General features: G+C 42.5%; 1 protein-coding gene across 6 annotated transcripts in view; it reads right to left on the reverse strand.

Moving 5' to 3' along the window:
* The window catches only part of LOC137377053 (obscurin-like), a 54191-nt gene that overhangs the window by 14417 nt on the left and 17190 nt on the right, over positions 1–22584 (reverse strand). For 3 of the 6 annotated variants that reach the window (XM_068046254.1, XM_068046253.1, XM_068046252.1), the window contains exons 2-8: positions 19930–20277; positions 15668–15988; positions 11480–11587; positions 10144–10473; positions 8337–8663; positions 7759–8079; positions 1087–1405 (exon numbers count right to left, since the gene is read on the reverse strand). In XM_068046254.1, the coding sequence (XP_067902355.1) occupies positions 1089–1405; positions 7759–8079; positions 8337–8663; positions 10144–10473; positions 11480–11587; positions 15668–15988; positions 19930–20277 (2072 nt within the window). In that variant the 3' untranslated portion in view covers positions 1087–1088. The remainder of the gene's footprint in view (positions 1–1086; positions 1406–7758; positions 8080–8336; positions 8664–10143; positions 10474–11479; positions 11588–15667; positions 15989–19929; positions 20278–22584) is intronic. The other 3 variants (XM_068046255.1, XM_068046256.1, XM_068046257.1) reach the window with 3 other exon arrangements.

A 22584-nucleotide genomic window follows, 5' to 3' on the forward strand; every position in this document is an offset into this window, starting at 1 on the left:
TATGACAGCAACCACATGCTTAGGTAGCCAGGCTGGTTACAGGTCCAACTTCTTCCAGTCCGAAAAAGACAGAAGTAATTTTGTCTTAATTATTGGGAACTGCCTGTAAGGTTCAAATGTCAAAAAAAAATGTAAAAAAATACTGAGTGCTGAAAAATCAGTCTTAAAATTGTCCGCAGTGCTGAAAGCAAATTTGCACGCATAGGAATTATTGGAAGTTAATGTTTTTCAATATATAGGCTGGAAATTTGCCACAATGGCATTTGGCCTTGGGGCCAAATGCGCGGGGGCCGAACCTGCTTTGGTGGGTGGCAGAACCCAGAGAGGCATTCTGCTCCCACGAATGGCCAGCCTAATCAGAGGGCTGGCAGCTCAGCACCGCCACTGCTAGTGCTGGCCATTGCTGAGGCTGCAGCTGCTCAATGGCCAAGGCGCCCTCGAATTTGGGTAAGTATCCTTGGGGGACTCCGGAGCCAAGCAGGTAGAACCCAGCAATTGGTGGGGGAGGGAGGGTGCGGTTGTGAGGAACAGGTGGCACCATTACTGCTGGGGCAGCTCCTCTGTGGACCATGGAATGCCCAAAAAGGAGGCCTCCCCCCACCCCCCAACCCCGGAGCCCACTGGATGGTCTCCCCATGTGGTGGCAAGCCCTGCAACCACCCACCCCCAGACATAGGCAAAATGCCCACAAAGGTGGCAAGTGACCCTTAATTGGTCACTTAAGTGGCTCAGTTGTGCTCCGGATGGGCGGCTCGTTTATCACCTTTCCTGTTGCTGGCAAAATGGCATGGCGGCACCCCCCCCCCCCACCCCTTGGAGTCCTTATGGCATCATTTTGCCAGCCTTCCTGCCTCCCAGCTTGTCGCCAGAGGGCTGGTAAAATTCAGCCCACATTTTTAGTCCCATTTATCTTCCAAATAATCATACCACTTCAATATTTGAAAATATCACCTTTACAAATTAAGCGACGTGCGAATTCTAACATAAGCCTTTATAATAAGATTCACTTATGGATCCTGAAACAACCTACATTTACAGTAGCTTTTTAATTCGATGTATTGTGATCAAGTGAAAAGCTGAACTTACCATCAAAACTGAAGCAGGAAACTGCGTTCTGTAGGTGATATGTTTGAACTTATTCGAGTAACTTTAATCCTATATTCCATTTGATCATCATCAGCACTTGCAGTGAAAGTTAACTCTGTGAACTTGAAATATGTGTTCTCGATGGATTCTTCTATAGTCACTCCAAGTTTGTCATTTGTCTCTAATATTGCTTCACCTCGGTACCATTCTACATTAATATCTTTTGGAAAATATGCACATATATTAGAGCATAAAGTCACCTCCTCTCCTTCTGTAGGGGCTGAACAGCAAACGATATTTGGTACAATAGGAGGGGTTCCTGAAATTAAGTGGGAAAGACAAGTTTAGCCATGCAAAAAATTAATTTGTGTACTAGCTTTGCACACATTTATTTTTAAAGTACTTTTATACCTAACATTCACTCACCATTGCTTTCACTTTGTAATTCTTACAATTACCCACAAATTGTTTTTTTTTTCACTGTAATCAGATTATTAACCCTTAGATTAACAGGAGCTCCAGGAATTTCAGGCTCCCCAGGGCCAACAACCACTGTTATGAACAAGTCCTTAGCTCACATATTCATATTGCAGTAATAAAGCAATCACATTGGACTGTGGCTACTTTAAGAAAATAATTTTTTCTGCTTCTGTAGCCACTGTCTATTGTGGAAGAGAGTTCCATGGGACGGGCCACCCTCCAATAATTCAACTAAGTGGCTATTCTACACAAGTGCACAAAGACAAAATGCAGCAATCTATTCAACAGAGGAGGGCATCACGTTCAAGCCTGGTCATGTCCTGACCCAATGTCTACATATGTACATTTGTGAGCCGAGTCACTGGATAGTGACTAGGAGCAGTAGCTCTCACTGATTTTCCCTTCTGTAATCCAGGTGCACTGAGGCAGATTGAAGTGCCCAGTTGCTGAACCTAGCACAGATCACAGATTGAACTTGGGCCTTCTGGTCTCTATGCCTTAGCATTATCTAGAACAGCGCCTTTATCAACTGGGCCATCAAAGGAAAAGTCAGGAAGTAGCTTTAATGTTGCGAGAATAACACTATACTACAAAATATTACGGCACAAAATTGGATGTGTAGCACCCATTTTTTGGGCACTATAGTGCCCTTACAGATCCAATGTGGTATCCACAGTGAACGCACACACCTCTGCTGTGAGCCGCACCAGACGCCATATTGATGAGAACATTAGCACGTTTGCAGTGAGACCACTGGAAGTATGCAGAGTAAGCAGATACTAACGTCAATCAGCGTGCAATACAGATTTGACACGAACGTTGCCATTTTGGCACTCAATGCTCCAGCTAACACCCTCTTTTAACCTCAAACAGTTGAACATGTGTCCAGCAGCAGGAAGAACGGCACCCCCACCATCCCCCCACCCCGCCCAACAATGACAATTTAAAGGTATAATCAACTACTTTCACATTAGTTACTGATTCATTGCAACAGATTCTTGCTACAATTGTGCAAATCTATGGTGCTTTCTAGTGTTCTTTAAAATTACTAAAGTCTACAGAAGTGGTGTGGCAGAAGGCATTCTGCTTGGAATACAGCATGACTGGCAGAATAAGCAGAGGCCAGACAGAGCAGTGCAAGCTGCTAGCAAAGTAGAAGGAGGGGGAGAAGGAGGCCATATCCGGCCAGTGTGTTCAGGCAGCAAATCTCCTACCTGAACCTGAGCAAAAAACAATATAAGACATCTGTAGTTCACTGAAGACATTCTCACTGTAATGCATCACCTGCTGCAGCCACATCTACAACCTCAGAGGAGGCCAAGGGCCACGTTGCCAGTGGCTGCGAATTTGACTGTGGCCATGAACCTTTAGGGGTCTAACTCCTTCCAGGCTAGAGCAGGAGATATTTGCAACATCGCATAGTTTGCTGTCCACTTTTGCATAAGGGAGGTCACTGACGCTCTCTATTCAAAGACAGCTGATTACATTCCATTCTCTCCTGTCAATAAGCAGCACGCAGAGCAAGCGCACAGCTTGACAAGGATTGCAGGCTTCCTCATGGAGAAGGACTAGACCATCTGCATGCAGATCACTTTGCCGCAAGTTAACTCACATGTTCCGCAACCGAAAGGGATTCCACTCCCTGCACGTCCAGTTGGTGTGTGACCATCAACAGCGAATCATGCAGTTCAATGCCCAGTATCCTGGCATCCATCATGATACCTTGATTCTGCAGCAGTCCACTGTGCCATTTGTGCAACCACAACAAACTAAAGAGTAGCTACTGAATGACAGGCCTATCTGTTGACAACATAGTTAGTGACTCCGGTGCACAACTCAAGCATACAAAGGCAGCCTGCATATAATGAATGCCATGCTGTCACATAACATGTGGTGGAGCAGATCATTGGCATGCTGAAATAAAGCATCTGCTTCCTGGACCACACGAGAGGGGTCCCGCAGTACTCAGCAGAGCAGGTGTCAAGATTCATGGTTGTCTGTTGTATGTTCACAACCTTGCCGTCATGACAGCACTGCCCTTGCCACCAGCTATTCAAAGAACAAAGAACAAAGCAGGGGAGGGGGAAGAGGGCGACCTAGATGGACCCTTTCTGGACAGGCTGCCCATGAACAACACATCTGACTGGTACCTTTAGATTAGATTAGAGATACAGCACTGAAACAGGCCCTTCGGCCCACCGAGTCTGTGCCGACCATCAACCACCCATTTATACTAATCCTACACTAATCCCATATTCCTACCAAACATCCCCACCTGCCCCTGTATTTCCCTACCACCTACCTATACTAGTGACAATTTATAATGGCCAATTTACCTATCAACCTGCAAGTATTTTGGCTGTGGGAGGAAACCGGAGCACCCGGAGAAAACCCACGCAGACACAGGGAGAACTTGCAAACTCCACACAGGCAGTACCCAGAATCGAACCCGGGTCCCTGGAGCTGTGAGGCTGCGGTGCTAACCACTGCGCCACTGTGTCGCCCTTCCAATAGAAGCAACCCTAATTCCCCCATTCAATAACGATCCCACACCTTCCCTTCTCTCTGTTGTTGGCTATTACTGTGTCTGCTTGGCCACAATGCAAAAATAAAGCTCAACACAAAATAAACATTCCAAACCAAGTTTAAAAATTAAAACATGCTATATTGCATAGAAACATAAATAATCACCCTTGTACATTCCCTTGGTGCCTGTTTTGCATGTGTCTTTGCCTGTCCTAGTGCTCCTTCATAATGTTACCCCATTGGCTGCAGAATGGCTGATGAAAGGCTGCTGACAGCCTTGCAGGAGGACCTCAAGCACCTCTGAGAGTGGAAGATCTAGCTTCAGACTGCACCATCTCAACATGCATGGCAGCAGCCTTGGGGGGCTGGCTGATAGGCAACAGCCAGGATGGTATGGCAGCAGACGGAGCACAAATGCTGTCATTTTGAGAGAGATCAACAGGCTTATGCTCCTCGGTGCCACTCCCATTACCCCGGGGTGGCAATTCTGCAATTCCAGTAAAATCTGTTGGAGGGCAGATTGCTGGACTGCTGTGTTATCCTGCAAGCTCTTTACAATGCTGGGATCCATAACCATGATGGCAACAGGCTCACCTTGCATGACAGACGTTTAAGCTTCCACTGTAGCACCCAGACATTGGGCGGCTTCTGCTTTTGCTGCAATGGAAGCTGTGTCATTGGCCACCAGACATTGCACAATGACTGGGTGTCAATGGAGGTGGCCACCACTTCCAAGTTGGGAAGGATGGGCTCCAGGTTCTGTGCCATGTGCAAAATTGGTGCTGGACTCCTCCATGCTCCTTGACACCCTACCCAAGCTTTCTGGTAGGCTTGCCAATGTACCAATCATTTCATTGTGCATATCCATCAGCCTTCTTTTGTAGCCTGCTCCATTTCAATGCTCATCTGAGTTCTCTGTAGCAGAACTCATACGCGACCTCGCCTCTGCGGAGCCAGCATCTGCGTTACCCTTGCCCTAGTCTTACCATTCATGCCAGGTGTCTCACCACATTCAGATCTCTCAGCTACCTTCTAAGCATGCACAATGTCAGTATCTGAGCTGGAGGCTGTGAGTGTAAGATCAAGTGAGGGTGTTCATCATCACTGCTGTTGCACCACTGCCTGGCCAGGCGGCAGTTCTCGGACATTTATAAAGACAAAGGCACAAGGATACGCTTCTGATGAAGGGTCGTCAACTTGAAACGTTAGCTCTGTTTCTCTCTCTTTAGATGTTGCCTAACCTGCTAAGTATTTCCAGCATTTTCTGTTTTTATTTCAGATTTCCAGCATCCATAGTATTTTGCTTTTGCACAAGGATATGTTTGTGGTGAAGGGCTGGGATGGACGGTAGGGGCATAAAGAGTAAGGGATGCATACTTACACTATCTGCAGCTTCAAAATTAGAAAAGGCTGTGGGATGAGAGGGGTGTGAGGAGGAGGAGGATTAGGTATTATGATACTACCATCTTCTATTATTTCAGCCCTGCTGCTGTCTACGGTCTCATCAATGGATATTCCAATAATGGCCAGCACCATCTCCTCCATGATGATGAGTACATGCAGGCTTGCCTATCCCCTATGGGTAGCATCTGCTGTCTCTGGTTTTGTGCCACCTTCTCCTGCAAGAGAGAGGGATGTGTGTCAGTGTGTCTGATGCAATCCATAGCTGTCATGGTTAAATAACTGGCAACATGTGCAAGCTCTGTGAGATATGGGTGTGAGACTTGCAGCAGTAGTAAGTGTGTGAGGGTGAGGTGAAGTTATGACTGTTAGGATGTTAGGTATGAGTCCCAGTTGGTACAGATTGTTGTAAGTGAATTGAGTAGGGTCTGTGCTTAGGAGTGCAGTGGTGGAAATGGTACTTGAAGAAGCACTCAAAGATCTTAACCACTTCTGTGAGGTCATTGAACTCTTTGCAGCACTGCATCCAGGCCTTTGTGGATTGACTCCCATGGCTATCTGGTCCCACAGCCTTCTGAGAGTTAGTCTGGAGGGCCTCCTGACCCCTTACTGATAGAGCACATCACTCCTCCTCTGCATCTCCTCAACCAAGGCCCCCAGAGCAGCATCTGAAAATCTTGGAAACCACTCTCTCCCATGTTGTGCTATCCTTTTATCGTTCCCAGGTCAGAATCAGTTATAGAATGATTACCAGCATCTACACCAACCGCAATGCTTCTCCCCTTTAAGAGGTGCAAGTTAGCTTTAAGTAGTGCAGGCTAGTTTAACTGGTGCTAGTGTCTCACGATTTTGCCCCACTCCGCACTCTCCACCGTGCTGAAGCATACAGCCACTCAACGGCATGGAAATTTTCCATTAAGAAATTGTTCAACATGGCCTGTTCAATTGCCCCTTCCCACCCCCACTCATGCGGCCAACTCCATTTGCCTTTTTTTCCTGTGCACCTCTGTATCTGCTATATACACATTATACCCTGCTTTCATTTCACTCATTAGTATTTCATCTTCAAGGAGGTGAAGGAAATTAGTGCTGGAGTACTTCCATGTGGAGATTTGTAGGGTTATAATGCACAGCCAAGTTCCTAATAATGTGTCCAAAACCCAAACTCAAAATAGCACCTGGTACTCACCAGTGTGATATTATTCTATGTTCACCACCCCCTCCACAAACCACCCCCACCCCCACCATTATCCTGTGCCCTTTCTGATTGCCAATCTAGTACCAGTGAAGAATTATGAATAGTCCCTACACTTTGGGCTTATGGTCATGAGGAACTGAGTTTGGACTACCACTTATTGTATATAAAAGGCAGCCATGAGCAACAAAGGATACTTTCAACTTATCTGTCAAGGTTGCATTTGTACCCAAGGTAAAAGTTTAATATATATTCCACTACATCATTCTATTAAATGCCTATTGTTATCATCAAGAAATATCAAAAGATGTTGCGACTGATTTTTACGACCTCGTCCCTCAGGAAAGAACCATTACCCTGGCAAAATGTTGGGAAAAAAGGGGCAGAGATCCATTACACTTGATCTCTTCTCCTTTTATGTTGCCCTCGCGATTCCAGGCCTAATACTGGGATGGGAAGAGGTGAGGTGGAGATTGGCCTATAGCTAAGTTCACATGTAAATGAGGCCAGAGAGAGAGTGTTCCTGCTCCACTGACTATTTTCTGCTATGACATCCATGAGGCACTCAGCTGCAAAGGTACCGAAGAAGCTTATGGTGAGCTTGCACTGAAATTCTGATGGAGGTCCTGCAGCACACCACTGGATTCCTCAAGGTAAGGAAACTACTAGTGACCCACCAGATCTTCAAACCTTCGAGGCTTCCAACTGCTGCTTCCCACTAAGAGCCAGAGGCCCAAAGGCTGCTAACCAGACTTGAGTTAATCCCCACATTTGTCCTCCCAGGAATAGGCTTGTTCCATAGGTGCAACTTCGAAACTTAAATAGCCCAGAACACCAAATCATCTGTACAGCAGTCTTAACAGGCATAGCACACTTCAGGTACACGGCTCCTATCCAACATTGGAGCAGAGGGGGTTAATAAAATCGATCCCGTCATCTCTTCCAACCCAACACCATGCTTCCCTTACACATATTCAAATTGCAAAATCAGGACCAATGAATATTATGAATAGATCCAACTGTATCTCAGATATCTAAGATAGAGCAAACAACTGAAAATTACCCCTTACCTTTTAGATCAAGTAGAAAATTTCGCTCAGTAGGCTTCATGGCTATCTGTGGATAAGCAACTTTTATCCTATATATGACTTGATCATCATCAGGGATTGGAATCAAGGTTAGCTTTGCTATCTTGAACAGTCCTTGCTCACTGACCAATTCTTCCATGCTTATTCCATATTTATCACTATTTTTGATTATTTTCTCCCCTCTGAACCACTGAACTTCTATCTCTTTTGGAAAGAACATACTTATGGTACTGTGGAGAGTTGATTTCTGGTTTGGTTGAGGGTTAGAGGTGAAAGCAATTTCTGATACTAAAGGATGGAGCACTGAAATAAAAGAATGAGAAACAGTGATGGAGTGAGAAACTACACAAGGAATATTGAAGGCACTTTTAATTAGTCATAATTTTAAACCATCAATATTGTCAAAAAATACAGGAAATATTATATTCACTCTCATGGCTGATTCAAACATCTCTCAATATCCAAGAAATTAACTGCAGAAATTCACTGTTATAGTTCTCCAACTATATGTAAAGATTTAATTATTATAGTGTAGTGACCACCTGAAAACTTTCTCTTACCTTGAAGGTTAAACTGGAACATCCGTTCAATTGGTGTTGAGGATAGTCTTCTATGAATAACTTGTATTCTGTATTCAATCTGATCATCATCAGTGGCTGGAGTGAATGTTAATTTCGCTGTAATGCTTAGGCCATCATTGGAAATGGACTCTTCCCTGATCACTTTATCTCCTTTGGACTGTTCTATTGTTTCCTTACCTCTATACCATTCAAACTCAATCTCCTTTGGAAAGTATGTATGCACACAACAGGACAAAGTTACTCTACTTCCTGGTTTAGGATCAGGACTGCAGGTGATTTCTGATACAGAAGGTGGTAATACATGTACTGCAAAACACAAATGAATAATCACGTAATCAAGGTGATACACTGCCCAGAGGTTTTCTCACTATATTTTGAAATAAATATATACCTCATGTTCAATACAATCACCAGTAATAGTCTACTTTTTCAAGATGTTAAATTAAAACCACTAAATGGAAGGAAAACAATGTCTAAATGCCTTTCCAGTTTTCAAACGCAATCCATGCTGGTGGTATAAAATTTTGCATCATTTTCGAGGTTTTCTTTGGTTTCATTCTGACTTTTTCTCCAGTATATTTTGGTCATTTGCAGACTTCATCATTCCTATATTTTTCTCTCCTGCACCAAGGCTTTACCCTCACCTTTACCTTCTTTCTCTTTATTGCTTGAATGTGAAATTGCAATCAAACAAAACCATATATTGTTCTTAAAAGGTACTTCGACATATAAAGGATCATGTGAACCCAGAAATTACTATTCCCAATATTAACTGATCAATGCTTAATGCATTTGGATGGCATTCTTCTGACTGCTATTTTAATCTAAGTATTAACCTGTCTATTTTAAATAAATTAATATCTTTGACAATATAGCAGGCAAGGGAACATTATATAAATATAACAGTACACCTATTAACAATCACCAATCATAATTTTTGGGCTTTACTTCTTAATGACACACTAATGTGATTTTATAAAAGTTCATGTTAACTGTTAACCCACGAAAGAAGCTCTAGTAAAAGGTCAGCACAATATGATTTATTTTACAAATTTGTGCCAATGCCATACATGAGGAACAAACCAAATGTACAGAAAAGGCCAAACAAATGGTAGCAACACAAGAAAAATCTTAAAGCACAACTTTGGGAATAATTAAAATATCTTGTTCTTTCAAAAGTGTAGGTTAATATAATACCAATCATTTTCTACTTAATTAAGATAATTCACAATACATATCCTTCTTTCAGTCTTTACTTTCTGCCTGATATGTGAAAAATAGAATATTTCAAACATTAATGTTATCAGTTTGAAAATGCACAAATACTAGATGTAACCACAGCCAGTTTCTCACCCATTACTCTGACTCAATATTTTTCCAAACAAAAATGCACATGCAACATTAACTCACACCCAGTACATTCTTTGTACTCGAGAATATTATGAATGGGCCCTGAAACTCATTTTATAGCAAGGTCTTTATCTTGCAATCTACTAGCTGCAACATATATGCTTAAATATGCTACATTTTGGACAATTTCACTCATTGTTTTTAGAATTTTACTTAATATAAATTGTTGTCAGAATATTCAACATAATCACAATATAAATTAATCTCATACTACCGAAAACAGTTCATAAAAATTACCACTAATAAATACTTCTCACACTGTGCATACAAATTTCCTGAAGCCAAAGTTTCTTAGCCACAAGATCCACTCATGATTCCTATTATGACTTCAAAAGTCTAAATACTCTACTGTAATGGAACCAAAGGAAAATGTCACCTTTACCCTGCAGCATTAGCTTCAAACTGCGTTTAACAGGTATTGTCGATACCCGCGGATGAGTAACTTTGATGCTGTATTCCACCTGGTTGTCATCCAAGACAGGAATGAAAGTTGCTTTTGCAGTTATATTGGACAATCCACCTTCAGAAAATCCCTCTTCCATCACCATTCCAAAGTTAACTCCATTTATGATTTTCACTTTGCCTCTGTACCACTCAGTCTCAACCTCTTCTGCAAACAATGTATTTATGGTACATAGCAATGTGACTTCTTTTCCTGGCTCAGCATCGTGACTACAGGTAAGTTCCGATACTTTGAGGGGTGGCACTGAAGCATAAAAAGCAATGGGGGGAAATATAAATGGAGACCTTCATGATGAAATAAGCATAAATTAAGCATATTAGTTTTAGAAATAAGCATATCACTTTCATTTCTAACAATGTAAGCTCTCCATAGAAACATACTGAAGCTGACAACATGTTTCCAAGTTGTAACATATTGAAGGTGCTAATTTGGCATGTTCTAAACTCCACTAATGTGCTATCCAAACGCTCTTTGTTGACTAAAATGCAGTTTCCTGAATTCTTCCACTCAACATCTGGTATTAAAGAGATCAGATCTCACACTGCCATGCCAATTTTTCTTTTCTACTGTAAAATGTCAGTCGTACAGCAAACAACTTTCAACAAGTGGGTATGCATCAGGTTACAGGCAGAAGCAATGTCTTTCAGGATTGAAACACCAAGTCAGGGTTATAATAGGCTTAAATGATACCCAATGTTAGTGAGCAATTGGCGAATTTTATTGCCATCACACAACTGTGGTAACAAAATATGGAAACTATACAAATACATCTGTTTCAAAGATATTAGCAGAAGCCTAGAAACTCCTTGTGTAATTGTATCCGCTAGTGTGAAAGTGTACATATAGCAGAATATGCAATATTTGTATACGTTCATTTTAACATTTTCTGTCTGCTATCGTAACAAAGGAATCACTCTAATTCAATTAAACAACAATAATTTTATTAAAAGAGATGATAGTCAAGTGAATTGATTAATGAAATCAAATACTAAGATCACCAGTGGATTTCACCCTGCAATGTATTTACTGTGTGTGATTGTAGAGTAATAAATGTATTTACTGTACACCACTGTACAGCACAAATGTATTTACGGAAGGCGGGCTGGTAAATTGCACACAGTGCAAATGTATTGTACTGAAGCAACGAAAAGTAACAAACCCACTGAAAAATGTAAGCATAGTATATGAATTTCAGAAATCAAGAGGTTACAGTCTTAACAGTTCTACTTATAAAGATAAATGACCTTACCTTTTTGATGATTTTTGAAGTAATAATATCCAGCAGCAAGAAATGCAGCAATTACCACTACAACTAAAACGCCAACAATTGCTCCAACTGAGGTAGTGCTCTTGGACTCTGCAATTAAAAACACATGTAGAGCAGATAATATGTGCCAAAGCACCTAACCTGCATGTATTAATAGGAAGCGGAAAGAACCCCCTATTAGAATATTTTCTAGCAAATGGCTATTGGTGGCTCTTAATTACTCTGTTTAAGATAAGGATTCTAAGCTGCCTCCATGCTTTTTTTTTTAGCAATACGGAGAACTTTTTCATTTTCCCTCAACCCTCCTGAAGTTAGAAAATGAGGTACACACACTGTGTAAATGTCTTTACTGATGTATGAGTCAGGTGAGTCACATGCATGATGTAAATATACTGATACCACGGTATGTAGAATTGGACAGATATTAATCATTTTTGTGCACAAATAAAATATACACATGCAACATTAACTCACACCCAGTATATTAGAATATTATGAATGGGCCCTGAAGTGCATTTTATAGCAAGGACTTTATCTTGTAATCTACTAGTTGCAACAAATATGCTTATATATGCTACATTTTGCACAATTTCACTCATTGGGCTGGATTTTATAGAGGCCTCGACGACAGGATCCATGGCGGGGGGAGGGGGGGGCACATGAAGATTGCCCCGGATGAGGCTCGCCACAGACCTCGACACCGGCAGGGCCCATTCTGATATTGGCAGTGGTGACCATCCCCTGCCGCTCAGCGATGGGACTGTGATTTAAATATTCAAATTCATTAACTTGCCCGAGTTAATTACATTCCTGTCGCCTCTTGAAGTGCCGCCGCGATCTTTATCCCAGTGGCTGGCACTGCCGCACCTTCAAATCCCTGTCTGGGGAAACGAGGCGCAACACCTGTGGGGAGGGGGAGGAAGTAAGTTTCTCAGTGTGGGAGGCGGGGAGCGGGGTCAAACTATTCTGATTGGTGGACGGAATGGTGGGGAGGGGTAAATTTAAAAGTTTATGAACTTTGTGGGGGGTGGGGGGGGGGGAGGTCAGTTATGCAGGGTAAATTTTTTTGAGGGGAGAGGGCAAGGAATGAGTGTATGAATGGGGATGGGTGGGAGAGGGGCTGAAAACATGTATGTAATTTTTTTTAAATCAGTTTTATTGAACTTTCCTTTCAAACATGTAAATTAAATGCAAGGGCTGGGAGCCCTTTAAAATGGCGCCGGTGCTTGCGCAGTGGTGCCAGATGCCGTTGCCAGGCACGGCTTACCCACCCCGTCTACGCCATCGGGAGTGGGGAGACGGTCCACCCCAGCCATGTAAATGAGCCGCTGCGTATAATATCGCAGTGGCTACGCGGAGTAAAACCCACGTGTGCGGGCCAACATCTTTTACGGCCGCCACCATAATTGGTGGCAGCAACATAAAATTCAGCCCATTGTTTTTAGAACTTTAAAGCAGTAAACATCTTTACTCCTTAGGTCTTCAATTCCTTGTACAATCCACAGGCTACTGTCAGCCACGGCTCAGTGGTAGCATACTCACCTCTGAGTCAGAAGGCTGTGAGTTTAAGCCCTACTCCAGAGACTAGGCTGACATTGCTATCTTGTACTTAAGGAGTACTGCACTACCAGAGGAGTCGTCTTTCAGATGAAGTGTTAAGCTGAGGCCCTGTCTGCTCACTCAAATGGACATAAAATATCCCACGGCACTATTTGAAGAGGGGAAGGTGTCCTGGGCAACATTTATACATCAACCATCATTTATACCTAAAACTTTGTCATTTATTTCTTTACTGTTTTTGGGAGCTTGCTATGTGCAAATTGGGGATCTTATTTCCTGTATTACAACAGTCGTTACACTTCAAAAGTATTTCATTGGTGCTGAAGTGCTTTTGAATGTCCTGAGGTTGTGACTTTCTTCCAAGTTTGGCGTCACCTAACTTCTATTTATCAACTTACCTACACCAGTGGTTGTCAACCTCTTTGACTGAAATATCCCTTTCAAATGTAATCACAGACCCCCATCTAATGTAGGATACTAACTAATACTCAGATTATGAAAGTGTTGCATGTAAGGAGTGTTTTATAATGCTTTAAGGAAGGAAGGTATTTACTTATAGTTATCAGTAAGATATGTCATCACATCAGAGTGTGCCTGCTTCTCACTGCAGAGTCTGTTTATGCTTGGTGGGTTTTTTGACAATGATGCTCATAAATCATTCTCCACTTCCAGAATGGACCTGTACTTTGCCTTCACAGCCTGAGGGAAATAGTGGCCTGGGCTAACTTATATTTTGACGCTCCTTCTCTAAATATGTAGTACTTAATTTTTTTTTTTTTAAACTCCCCTCTCTGGGACAAGGCTGAACTCACCTGGCGCCCATCATCAACCTTGATAATTGTGATCTTCATGCCATGCATAGCTCTCCTCTATGCATGTTCCCCTCCTAGGTGAGAGAGCCGGTCCATTCTGTGCTGTGTATGTGGCGGCCACACTCCGCTCCCACTTCTGAGCTTACACCAAGCCCACCTCCTGACACCGTTCATTCACTTACACTTGACCACAGCACCCTTGGCAGTCAGCCCTCAGAGCCCACCAGTAAGGTTGGCCCTACTCAGTAAGTACTTTATTTCACAGGCCCCCTGAAAAGTTTCTATGGACCTCATTTTGAATACCAGTTGACCTACAATATGGACATTGGACCTTGATGTAGATTTCTCAAGATTAAAAATCTTGCCTCTTGATTTGCAAATATGTGCTCAGAATTGTTAATTGCACGCAAAACAGCATTGGTGTTTAAAATAGGACACAAGCCATTTGCTTACAGATAATTTCAAATGTCAGAAGTCAGCAAGTTCTGTCCAACCTAAGAATCTAGTTATTATCAGAATATGAGTACAATAATAAGAATTAGGCTTAAAAGTTTTAATCCAAAGTTTTGGGGAAAAAGCAATACTTTTCTGCTGCTAACCCAGATAAACCCACTTGTCCCATGTGTACTGTCAAGATGATATTATATGCGCTGGTTCATTTAAAAGACTGGGGTACACCGCACCCCCCCCCCACACCCTGGTGGAGGGGGCGGGTGGTCCGTTCCTAGCAATGGTGTCAGCTGCCTTTGCGCAGGCGCCGACGCCATTTTCAAAGGGCTTTGAGCCCTACAATGCAATTTAAATATTTAAAGGAATCCTGATCCTTACCTTCTCCCACACCCCCGCCAATAAGCATAGAAGTAATTAGCTGTGCTCTCCCCAAAAACAAAACAACTACCTAGTGCTCCCGACCTTCCCCCCCAAAGTTCATCAACATTACACTTTTGCCCTTCCCACCACCCCCTAGACCAATGAAATGACTCTGACGCCGCTTCCCCTCCACCCCCTCACTGACAAACTTACCTGCTTCCTCCTCCCCACCAGTGTTCCACCTCAGATCCGAAGGTGTGGAAGTGCTGGCCACCAGCACCAATATCGCTTTGGGACAGACGGTGGGAGCGGGTAAGTAATCAATTTGTTTATTTAAATAAATTCAAATATTTAAATCAATTTGAATATTTAATTGGGGCTCCTGTTGCCAAGCGCCGAGAGGGTGCCGCCACGAGGCTTTGCCGCTGGCAATATTGGGTCGTGCCTTCCCAGCTGGAGGCATGTTCCGGCCCCTCCTGCCACGACCCCCAACATCAGAGGGGCTGTAAAATTCAGCCCATACAGTCCAAGACAAGCCGAGGTTTCATCCCCAGTTTATACTGATTTATCTGATGACAGCTGTACTGTCAATTAGCTTCAGCCGGGTAAATAGAAAAAGAAAAAAAATCGATCAGCCATGAATCCTTCTTCTCACCATGCAGCCATCGATACTAGGAACTGCTTGCTTGTGGAATCAGATGAAGATAGGATCCATACTGGGATTGCCTGTCAGCACTCAATGGATAGGTACAAAGATGAAGAATGGGCACTTGGTGAAGTATAGGAGAGCAGTGGTAACCACATGACCTTGTTCTAGTAAGGATTAACCACCCCTCAGTCCAGGAAGGGAGTAAGTACTTTACCATCGTCGAAGTAACTTGTTTTAATTGCACTGTCTACAGTAGAATTCCAAAGAGTGTCAAATGATTGCTTATATCTCCTAATCTTAGTACTTGAAAAACTTTATTCCTCATAAAAGAAGACATACCTGTGACAATGAGTTGAGCTTCGAGTATAGTGGCATTAGGATATGACTGGTGCTTCACAATGCATCTGTAAATATTACCATCATCTTCTGATGTTGCTGCAATATATATTTGACTGGATTTATTAAATGTCCCATCATCATTGCTATCCAATTCACCTCCACCATCCTTGCTCGTAACACTTTCCGTTTTCCCATGCGATCGCTTTTCCCAGCGTATATCTAGCTGCTGCGGATAGAATCCAGTAACGTCACATCTCACAGACCCCTTTGAGCCATTTGGGATCGTAATACGTTCATTGGACAAGCTGATCTTTGGTTGAGCTGCATACAAGACAAAACTAAATTGAAGATTGACTCATTATAGCTGGATATTATTCATTGTTAATTGAGCAGATGTAAAATATGGATGCTTGCTATCAACATCCTGGGGGTCACCATTGACCAGAAACTGAACTGGAGTAGCCATATAAATACTGTGGCTACAAGAGCAGGTCAGAGGCTGGGAATTCTGCGGCAAGTAACTCACCTCCTGACTCCCCAGTGCCTGTCCACCATCTACAAAGCACAAATCAGGAGTGTGATGGAATACTTTCCACTTGCCTAGATGGGTGCAGCTCCAACAACATTCAAGAGGCTCACCACCATCCAGGACAAAGCAGCCCATTTGATTGGCACCCCATTCACCACCTTCAACATTCACTCCCTTCATCACATAAGCACAGTGACAGCAGTGTGTACCATCTACAAGATGCACTGCAGCAACTCACCAAGATTCCTTTGACAGCACCTTCCAAACCCATGACCTCTATCACTTAGAAGGACAAGGGCAGCAGATGCATGGGAATACCACCACCTACAAGTTCCCCTCCAAGCCACACACCATCCTGACTTGGAATTATATCGCTGTTCCTTCACTGTCAATGGGTCAAAGTCCTGGAACTCCCTTCCTAACATTACTATGGGTGTGCCTACAGCTCAAGGACTGCAGTGGTTCTGGAAGGCAGCTCACCGCTACCTTCTCAAGGGCAATTGAGGGATGGGCAATAAATGCTAGCCTAGCCAGCAACACCCACATCCCACGAACGAAGAAAATAGAAATTACTCATAGTAAAGATACTAGCGACAAACCTATCTTCCTTTTATTGTTTTGGTCTGGTTTTCAGTACAAAAATTATTGTTCTTGTGATGAATGACCCATCAACCCTCATTCAGTGTCTGCTCTTTCCCATTATTAATTTAGCTAATCTAACCTTAAGCAGTGGTAAACAACAGTTAGAGTCCTGTGCAGGACAGCCGCCATTTTCTACACCTGGTGGAAGAATAACAAAATCCAGCCCCTCATCTGTGCTGAGTTCACAACATAAAAAGATCTGGGATGAGCAAAGGTCATTCAAGGTGAATGGACGGGAAAGTGAAGCAGCGTGAGAGTCGCACAACATGCTCAGGATTGGGAACTGCAGGTAAGATCACAGGGAATTAAATTTAAATTTATGCAGAGAGGTATTTTACATATGTAAAGTTGGGTCCCATCGCACATAGCAGAGGTGCTGCCACGGAGCCTCGCCACCACCGGGATGATCGGACCCGGCAATCCCAGCATCAGGCTCCATGATGGTCGCTGCTGCTCGATTCTCCAGCCACCGTCCCCCACCCCCCCCCAACCCCCCCTTACCGGCCATGAAACCCAAAGTCGAGCTGGGAACAAAGTCCAGCCCAAGGTATCAAACGTAAGACCGTCCTATCATATCATCAATTCCCTTCAAATATTGTGTATTTTTAATCTTTTTTTGTCTATCCAAAGGTTTGATCTTACTGTCTTGCACTCATATTCACAAGGATGGAGCTATTTTAGCTTTTCCCATCAGAATATTACACAAAAGGTTTCTCTGAATTACTTATTTGGTTAATCCAAAAAAACCGCAACACTTTCGCAAGCCTGTTTTTTTTTCAATTTTGGTTTCTGTATAATTAATGAAAGATTTTTGAACAGAACTAAAAAAGATTACTGCTTGGAATGGAACTCTGTGTGCTCAAGAGAAAGAAGAGAAAATAAATTTGAAAATTCTTCCCTGACTATCATTCTGGGTGGATACCATTTTACCTTACCCAACACTCTTCACCAACACGTAACCACCTGCAAGTCGAAATACCAAACTGAGTTCAATACCAATAGATTAGACAGATGTTTTAGCCACATCCAGGAGATTCTATGTAATAGGTGGAAATGGTATGTGTGTCAGGATGGAATGTTTTTTTTTCCAGCTCCTCCTTTCCTATGTTAAACATAAACAAGTCCTATATCCTGAAATGGTAATGACTTTTATCTTAAGGCTTCTTCACATTATAACACTGCTGCTGACAGCAGCCCAGGCTGCAGTAGCACCAATCAGCATTACTATCTCCAGAGGTGCACAGTAACATCTAAAGATGTGGTTATCCCTGGCTCCTGGAAGGTAGCAGCAATACGAGCAGAAAATATATATGCTGCCATCACCAGTCACCAGCTACCTCAGCACAGACCAAGGATCAAACTTGGGACCTGTCTCATCAGTTAATTTAATTTACTGAGTTACTGCACTGAGCTAGGGGAATTACTTGGCAATTTCCACAAAGGAAGTTCAAAATAGCAGTTGTGAAAAATGGAAAAATGTCACAAGGTGCAAAAGTGGGAATTAATTTTTCTGATTAGGGCTGAGGCACATTATTAGAGGGAGCTTTACTGTGCATCCAACATTGCTAAACCTGATCAATGGTTCTATGACAAAGGAATGCTTGATGCTAACACTGGGAAGATGTTCCTTCCCCAATACTAACATCTGCCACTTTGATGAACACAAAGTTCATTAAAAAGTCAAGAAAAAACAAGCTTGTTAACACCAAACCACGACTTAATTCCATTATTTGCAACCTTTGTTGTGTCCTGCATTGGGGGGCCTTGACCTATGTCCTTCAATGCGAAAAAAAATCAAGGGCTGGATTTTACAGCACCCACCCCCGACGTTGGGGGCTGTGGCGAGGGGGCCGGAAAATGTCTCCGGGACAGGCCCGCCACAGGCTTCGACGCCGGGAAGGGCTGGCCCGATATTGCTGGTGGCGGCGAGGCCTCGGGACGGGCCCCTCCCCCCCACTGCTTGGCGATGGGAGTAGCATTAACATAGTCAACAAAATGCAAGTGAATTAATTAAATATTTACCCGCTGTCCGGTCCAGTACCACATTGGTACTGGATGACGTGGAGGGGGCAGGTAGTCCTGCCACACATTCAGATCTCTGATGTAGACCACTGGTGGGAAGGGGGGAGCAGGTAAGTATTTCAGTGTGGGATGGGGGAAGCGGGGTCAAAATATTCTGATTGGCAGAGAGAATGGTGGGAAGGGGATGAAGTTAAAAGTTAATGAACTTTGGGGGAGAAGGTCAGGTACACAAGGTAAGTATTTTGATGGGAAGGGTGAGAGGACAAGGAATGAGCTGAATGGATATTGGGAGGGTGGGAGAGGGGATAGAAACATTTCTTTAAGCTTTTAAATGAAATCTAAAATGCCTATTCCTTTAAAAATTTAAACGAAATGTAAGGGCAGGATGCCCTTTAAAAGTGGCATCGGCACCTGCACAGTGGCGCTGGACACTGTTGTCGGGGACGGACCACCTGCCTCCACGTCATCGGTGAATATCGCGCTAGGTCCGCAATGAGCAGTCTACGCAGGCGGACAGCCATTTTTGAAGCTCGCCGAGCATTTAAAATCTAGCCCCATGATTTTACACCAGGTTATATCCAGAGTTACTCCACTAAATACAGTCCCAAACAATAACAGGGAATGTGCCAGCCTTGGCTCAGTGGTAACATTCTCACTTCTGAGTCAGAAGGTTTTTGAGTTAAGCTCCAGTCCAGAGACTTAAGCACATAATCAGTGCAGAAGTGAAGGAGTGCAGCATTGTTGGAGTTGTCACATGGCACACTATGAAGAAGAACAAGGGAATTCTCCCAGTGTCCTGTTTAATATTTGTCCCTCAGTTACCACATTGCTGTTGGTGGGACCTTGCTGCATGGAGATTGGCTCCTGCATTTCCCTACATTACAATACTGACTACATTTCAAAAGTTCTTAATTGACTGTGAAGCACCTGGGGCATCCTGAGGCATTGAAAGGCCAATATAATTGTACTTGTGTCTGCTATAATCAATTTCAGTAACCAAGTTTATACTTTATACAAATATACTTTAAGATAGGTTTCAACAATACAAATTTTATTTATAAAACGTTACCTAACACTTGAACCACTGAGCTCTTTTCTGCTTTTGCTGGTGTATAAAATACAGTACAGGTATATTGCCCTTCTTCATTGATTTGTATTTTTGGAAGATATAGTGAAGCATTTCCTTTCCGCAAATCATCTTCATTCATTCTTGCGCCTGGTCTATTTGAGGAATGATTCCCTTCATTGAACACATACACCTTTCTCCTGCTTTTTTCATGTATAAAGAACCACTGGATAGCTACATAGTGCAGGTCAAGCTCAGCAGTGTTAAAGTCAGATACTTTACATCTCAGAAGAACATCTTCATTCACTAGAACTTGCAGTGGACTTTGAAATATTTCCATAAGCAATGTATCTATACGGAAAAAAAAGTTTGAAATATATGATAAAACATCTTGTATCATGATTACAAACAGAAGAATTATCACCTCAGATTAAAATATATCACACGTTTGCATTCTTTTAATTAATTATTACACAAAGAAAACCAAGAAATTTGAAACAAATTTGATTTCTAAAGTAAAGTACAATTTAATGTGACATTAAGGACATTGTTAGACTATAGATACCCAATACCAAAGCCGAAGAGGGCTGCCAGAGCTGAGTTACAATACTGACCCTACATCCCTCTGTGATGGGACTTCAGAGTTCTCTATATGTCGACTTGTACACATCTGTACAGTTTCACCTACCAGCATCCAAATGCAATTTAATTTTAATACTAGGACAGATCAAAAGTATTATGGCTAATGTAACCAGAGAGCTGCCAAAGACTGTCAACTTTCGGCAAAGTCAGCATACCAAACATCCTGAGACAACTAATATTGAATCAGGATCAGGGACCCACCAAAATTAACATAAGCAAAATCACAGTAACAAAGAAAATAATGGCACTAAAGAGTGACAAATTCCCAGGACCAGATGGGTTCCATCCCAAGGTTTAAAAGAAGTAGGTGGGAACATTGCAGATGTTCTAACTATAATCTTCTAAAGTTCTCTTGATTCAGGAATCATTCCTTTTGATAGGAAAATTGTGCATGTCACTTCGCTATTTAAGAAAGATGAGAGAGGGAAACCAGGGAATTCCAGACCAGTTGGCCCAAAATCTGTGTTGGGAAATTACTAGAATCTATATTTAAGGATAGGGAAACTGAATACCTTAAAAAGTTTTGACATGGTTAGGAAATTGGCTGAGCAGTAGGAGGCAGACAGTAGAAATAATGGATAGGTGCTCTAATTGGCAGAATTTGACTAGCAGTGTCCCACAAGGAACTGTGTTGGGCCACAACTGTTCACCATATTTATTAATGAATTAGATGATGGAATAGAAAGCCATATATCCAAATTTGATGATGTTTCAAAGTTGGTGGCATTGTAAGCAGTGCAGCTGGAATCGTAACATAAGAGATATCGATAGGTTAAGTGAATGGACAAAACTAAAGCAAATTGATGTCAATGTAGGCAAATGTAAGGTTATCTACTTCGGACCTGAAAACAATAGAACAGTGTACTTTCTAAATGGTGAAAAGCTGGAAATAGTGGAGGCCCAAAGAGATTTGGGGGTCCAAGTACATAGATCATTAAAATGTCATAAACAAGTACAGAAATAATCAAAAAGGCTAACACATTGCTGACCTTTATATCTAAAGGATTAGAATATAAACAGGCTTCAGTGATACAAAGCCCTGGTCAGACCGCACATGGTGTATTGTGAGCAATTCTGGCCTTGGAGGGAGTGCAGCATAGATTTACCAGAATGATACCTGAACTCCAAAGGTTAAATTATGAAGGCAGATTACACAAATTAGGTTTGTATTCCCTGGAATTAAGAAGGTTAAGGGGTCAAAGTTTTCAAAATAGCAAGGCGAGCAGATAGGGTAGATAGCGAGAAACCACTTCTGCTGTTTGGGGAGTCTAGGTGTAGGGGGGATTAGTCTAAAAGTAGGAGCCAGACCTTTCAGGGGTGAGATTAGGAAACACTTCTACTTGCAAAGGGTGGTAGAAGTTTGGAACTCTCTTCTGAAAATGACATTTGATGCTAGATCAATTGTTAATTTTAAAACTGAGATTGGTAGATTTTTGTTAACCGAAGGTATTAAGGGATATGAGAAAAAGGCAGGTATATGGAGTTAGGTCACAAATCAGACATGATCTCATTGAATGGTGGAATAGGCTCAAGGAGCTAAATGGCCTACTCCTATTCCTCGGTTGATTTCGCTTGTAGACTTGTGGCAAAGGCATTTCACAGTATAAACCTAAACCATATATATTAAAAGGTTACAGGTTCAATTCTTTATTTGTGCTGATCCAGCCCACCTCAACTGGGACAGTCTTTGAGGCACTACAGTTTGCTTCAGTCGGAAGTAAAAAGTGAAACCATGGTTTACACTCATGATCTCTACCTAGTGGTCATTGTAGATATGTGGATATTGAAGGAGAGCAGGATTGTGTTCAGCAGTGATCCTTCCACCATCCCTTTTAGCCCTGCGTCAAATTATCTGCAGACACTCATAATCTGAGCTCATATTTGAAGAGTGGCCACTTGGGTGAGTTATTGGAGACCTGTTGAATCTGCACCTCCAGAAGAGGGAGAAGATTAAGGGGGAAATTTTCATACATATATAAGAAATATCAGCCTGAGAATCTCTTTTGAACCACTACA

This window comes from Heterodontus francisci, chromosome 14 (assembly GCF_036365525.1).
Source record: "Heterodontus francisci isolate sHetFra1 chromosome 14, sHetFra1.hap1, whole genome shotgun sequence".
NCBI lineage: Eukaryota > Metazoa > Chordata > Chondrichthyes > Heterodontiformes > Heterodontidae > Heterodontus > Heterodontus francisci.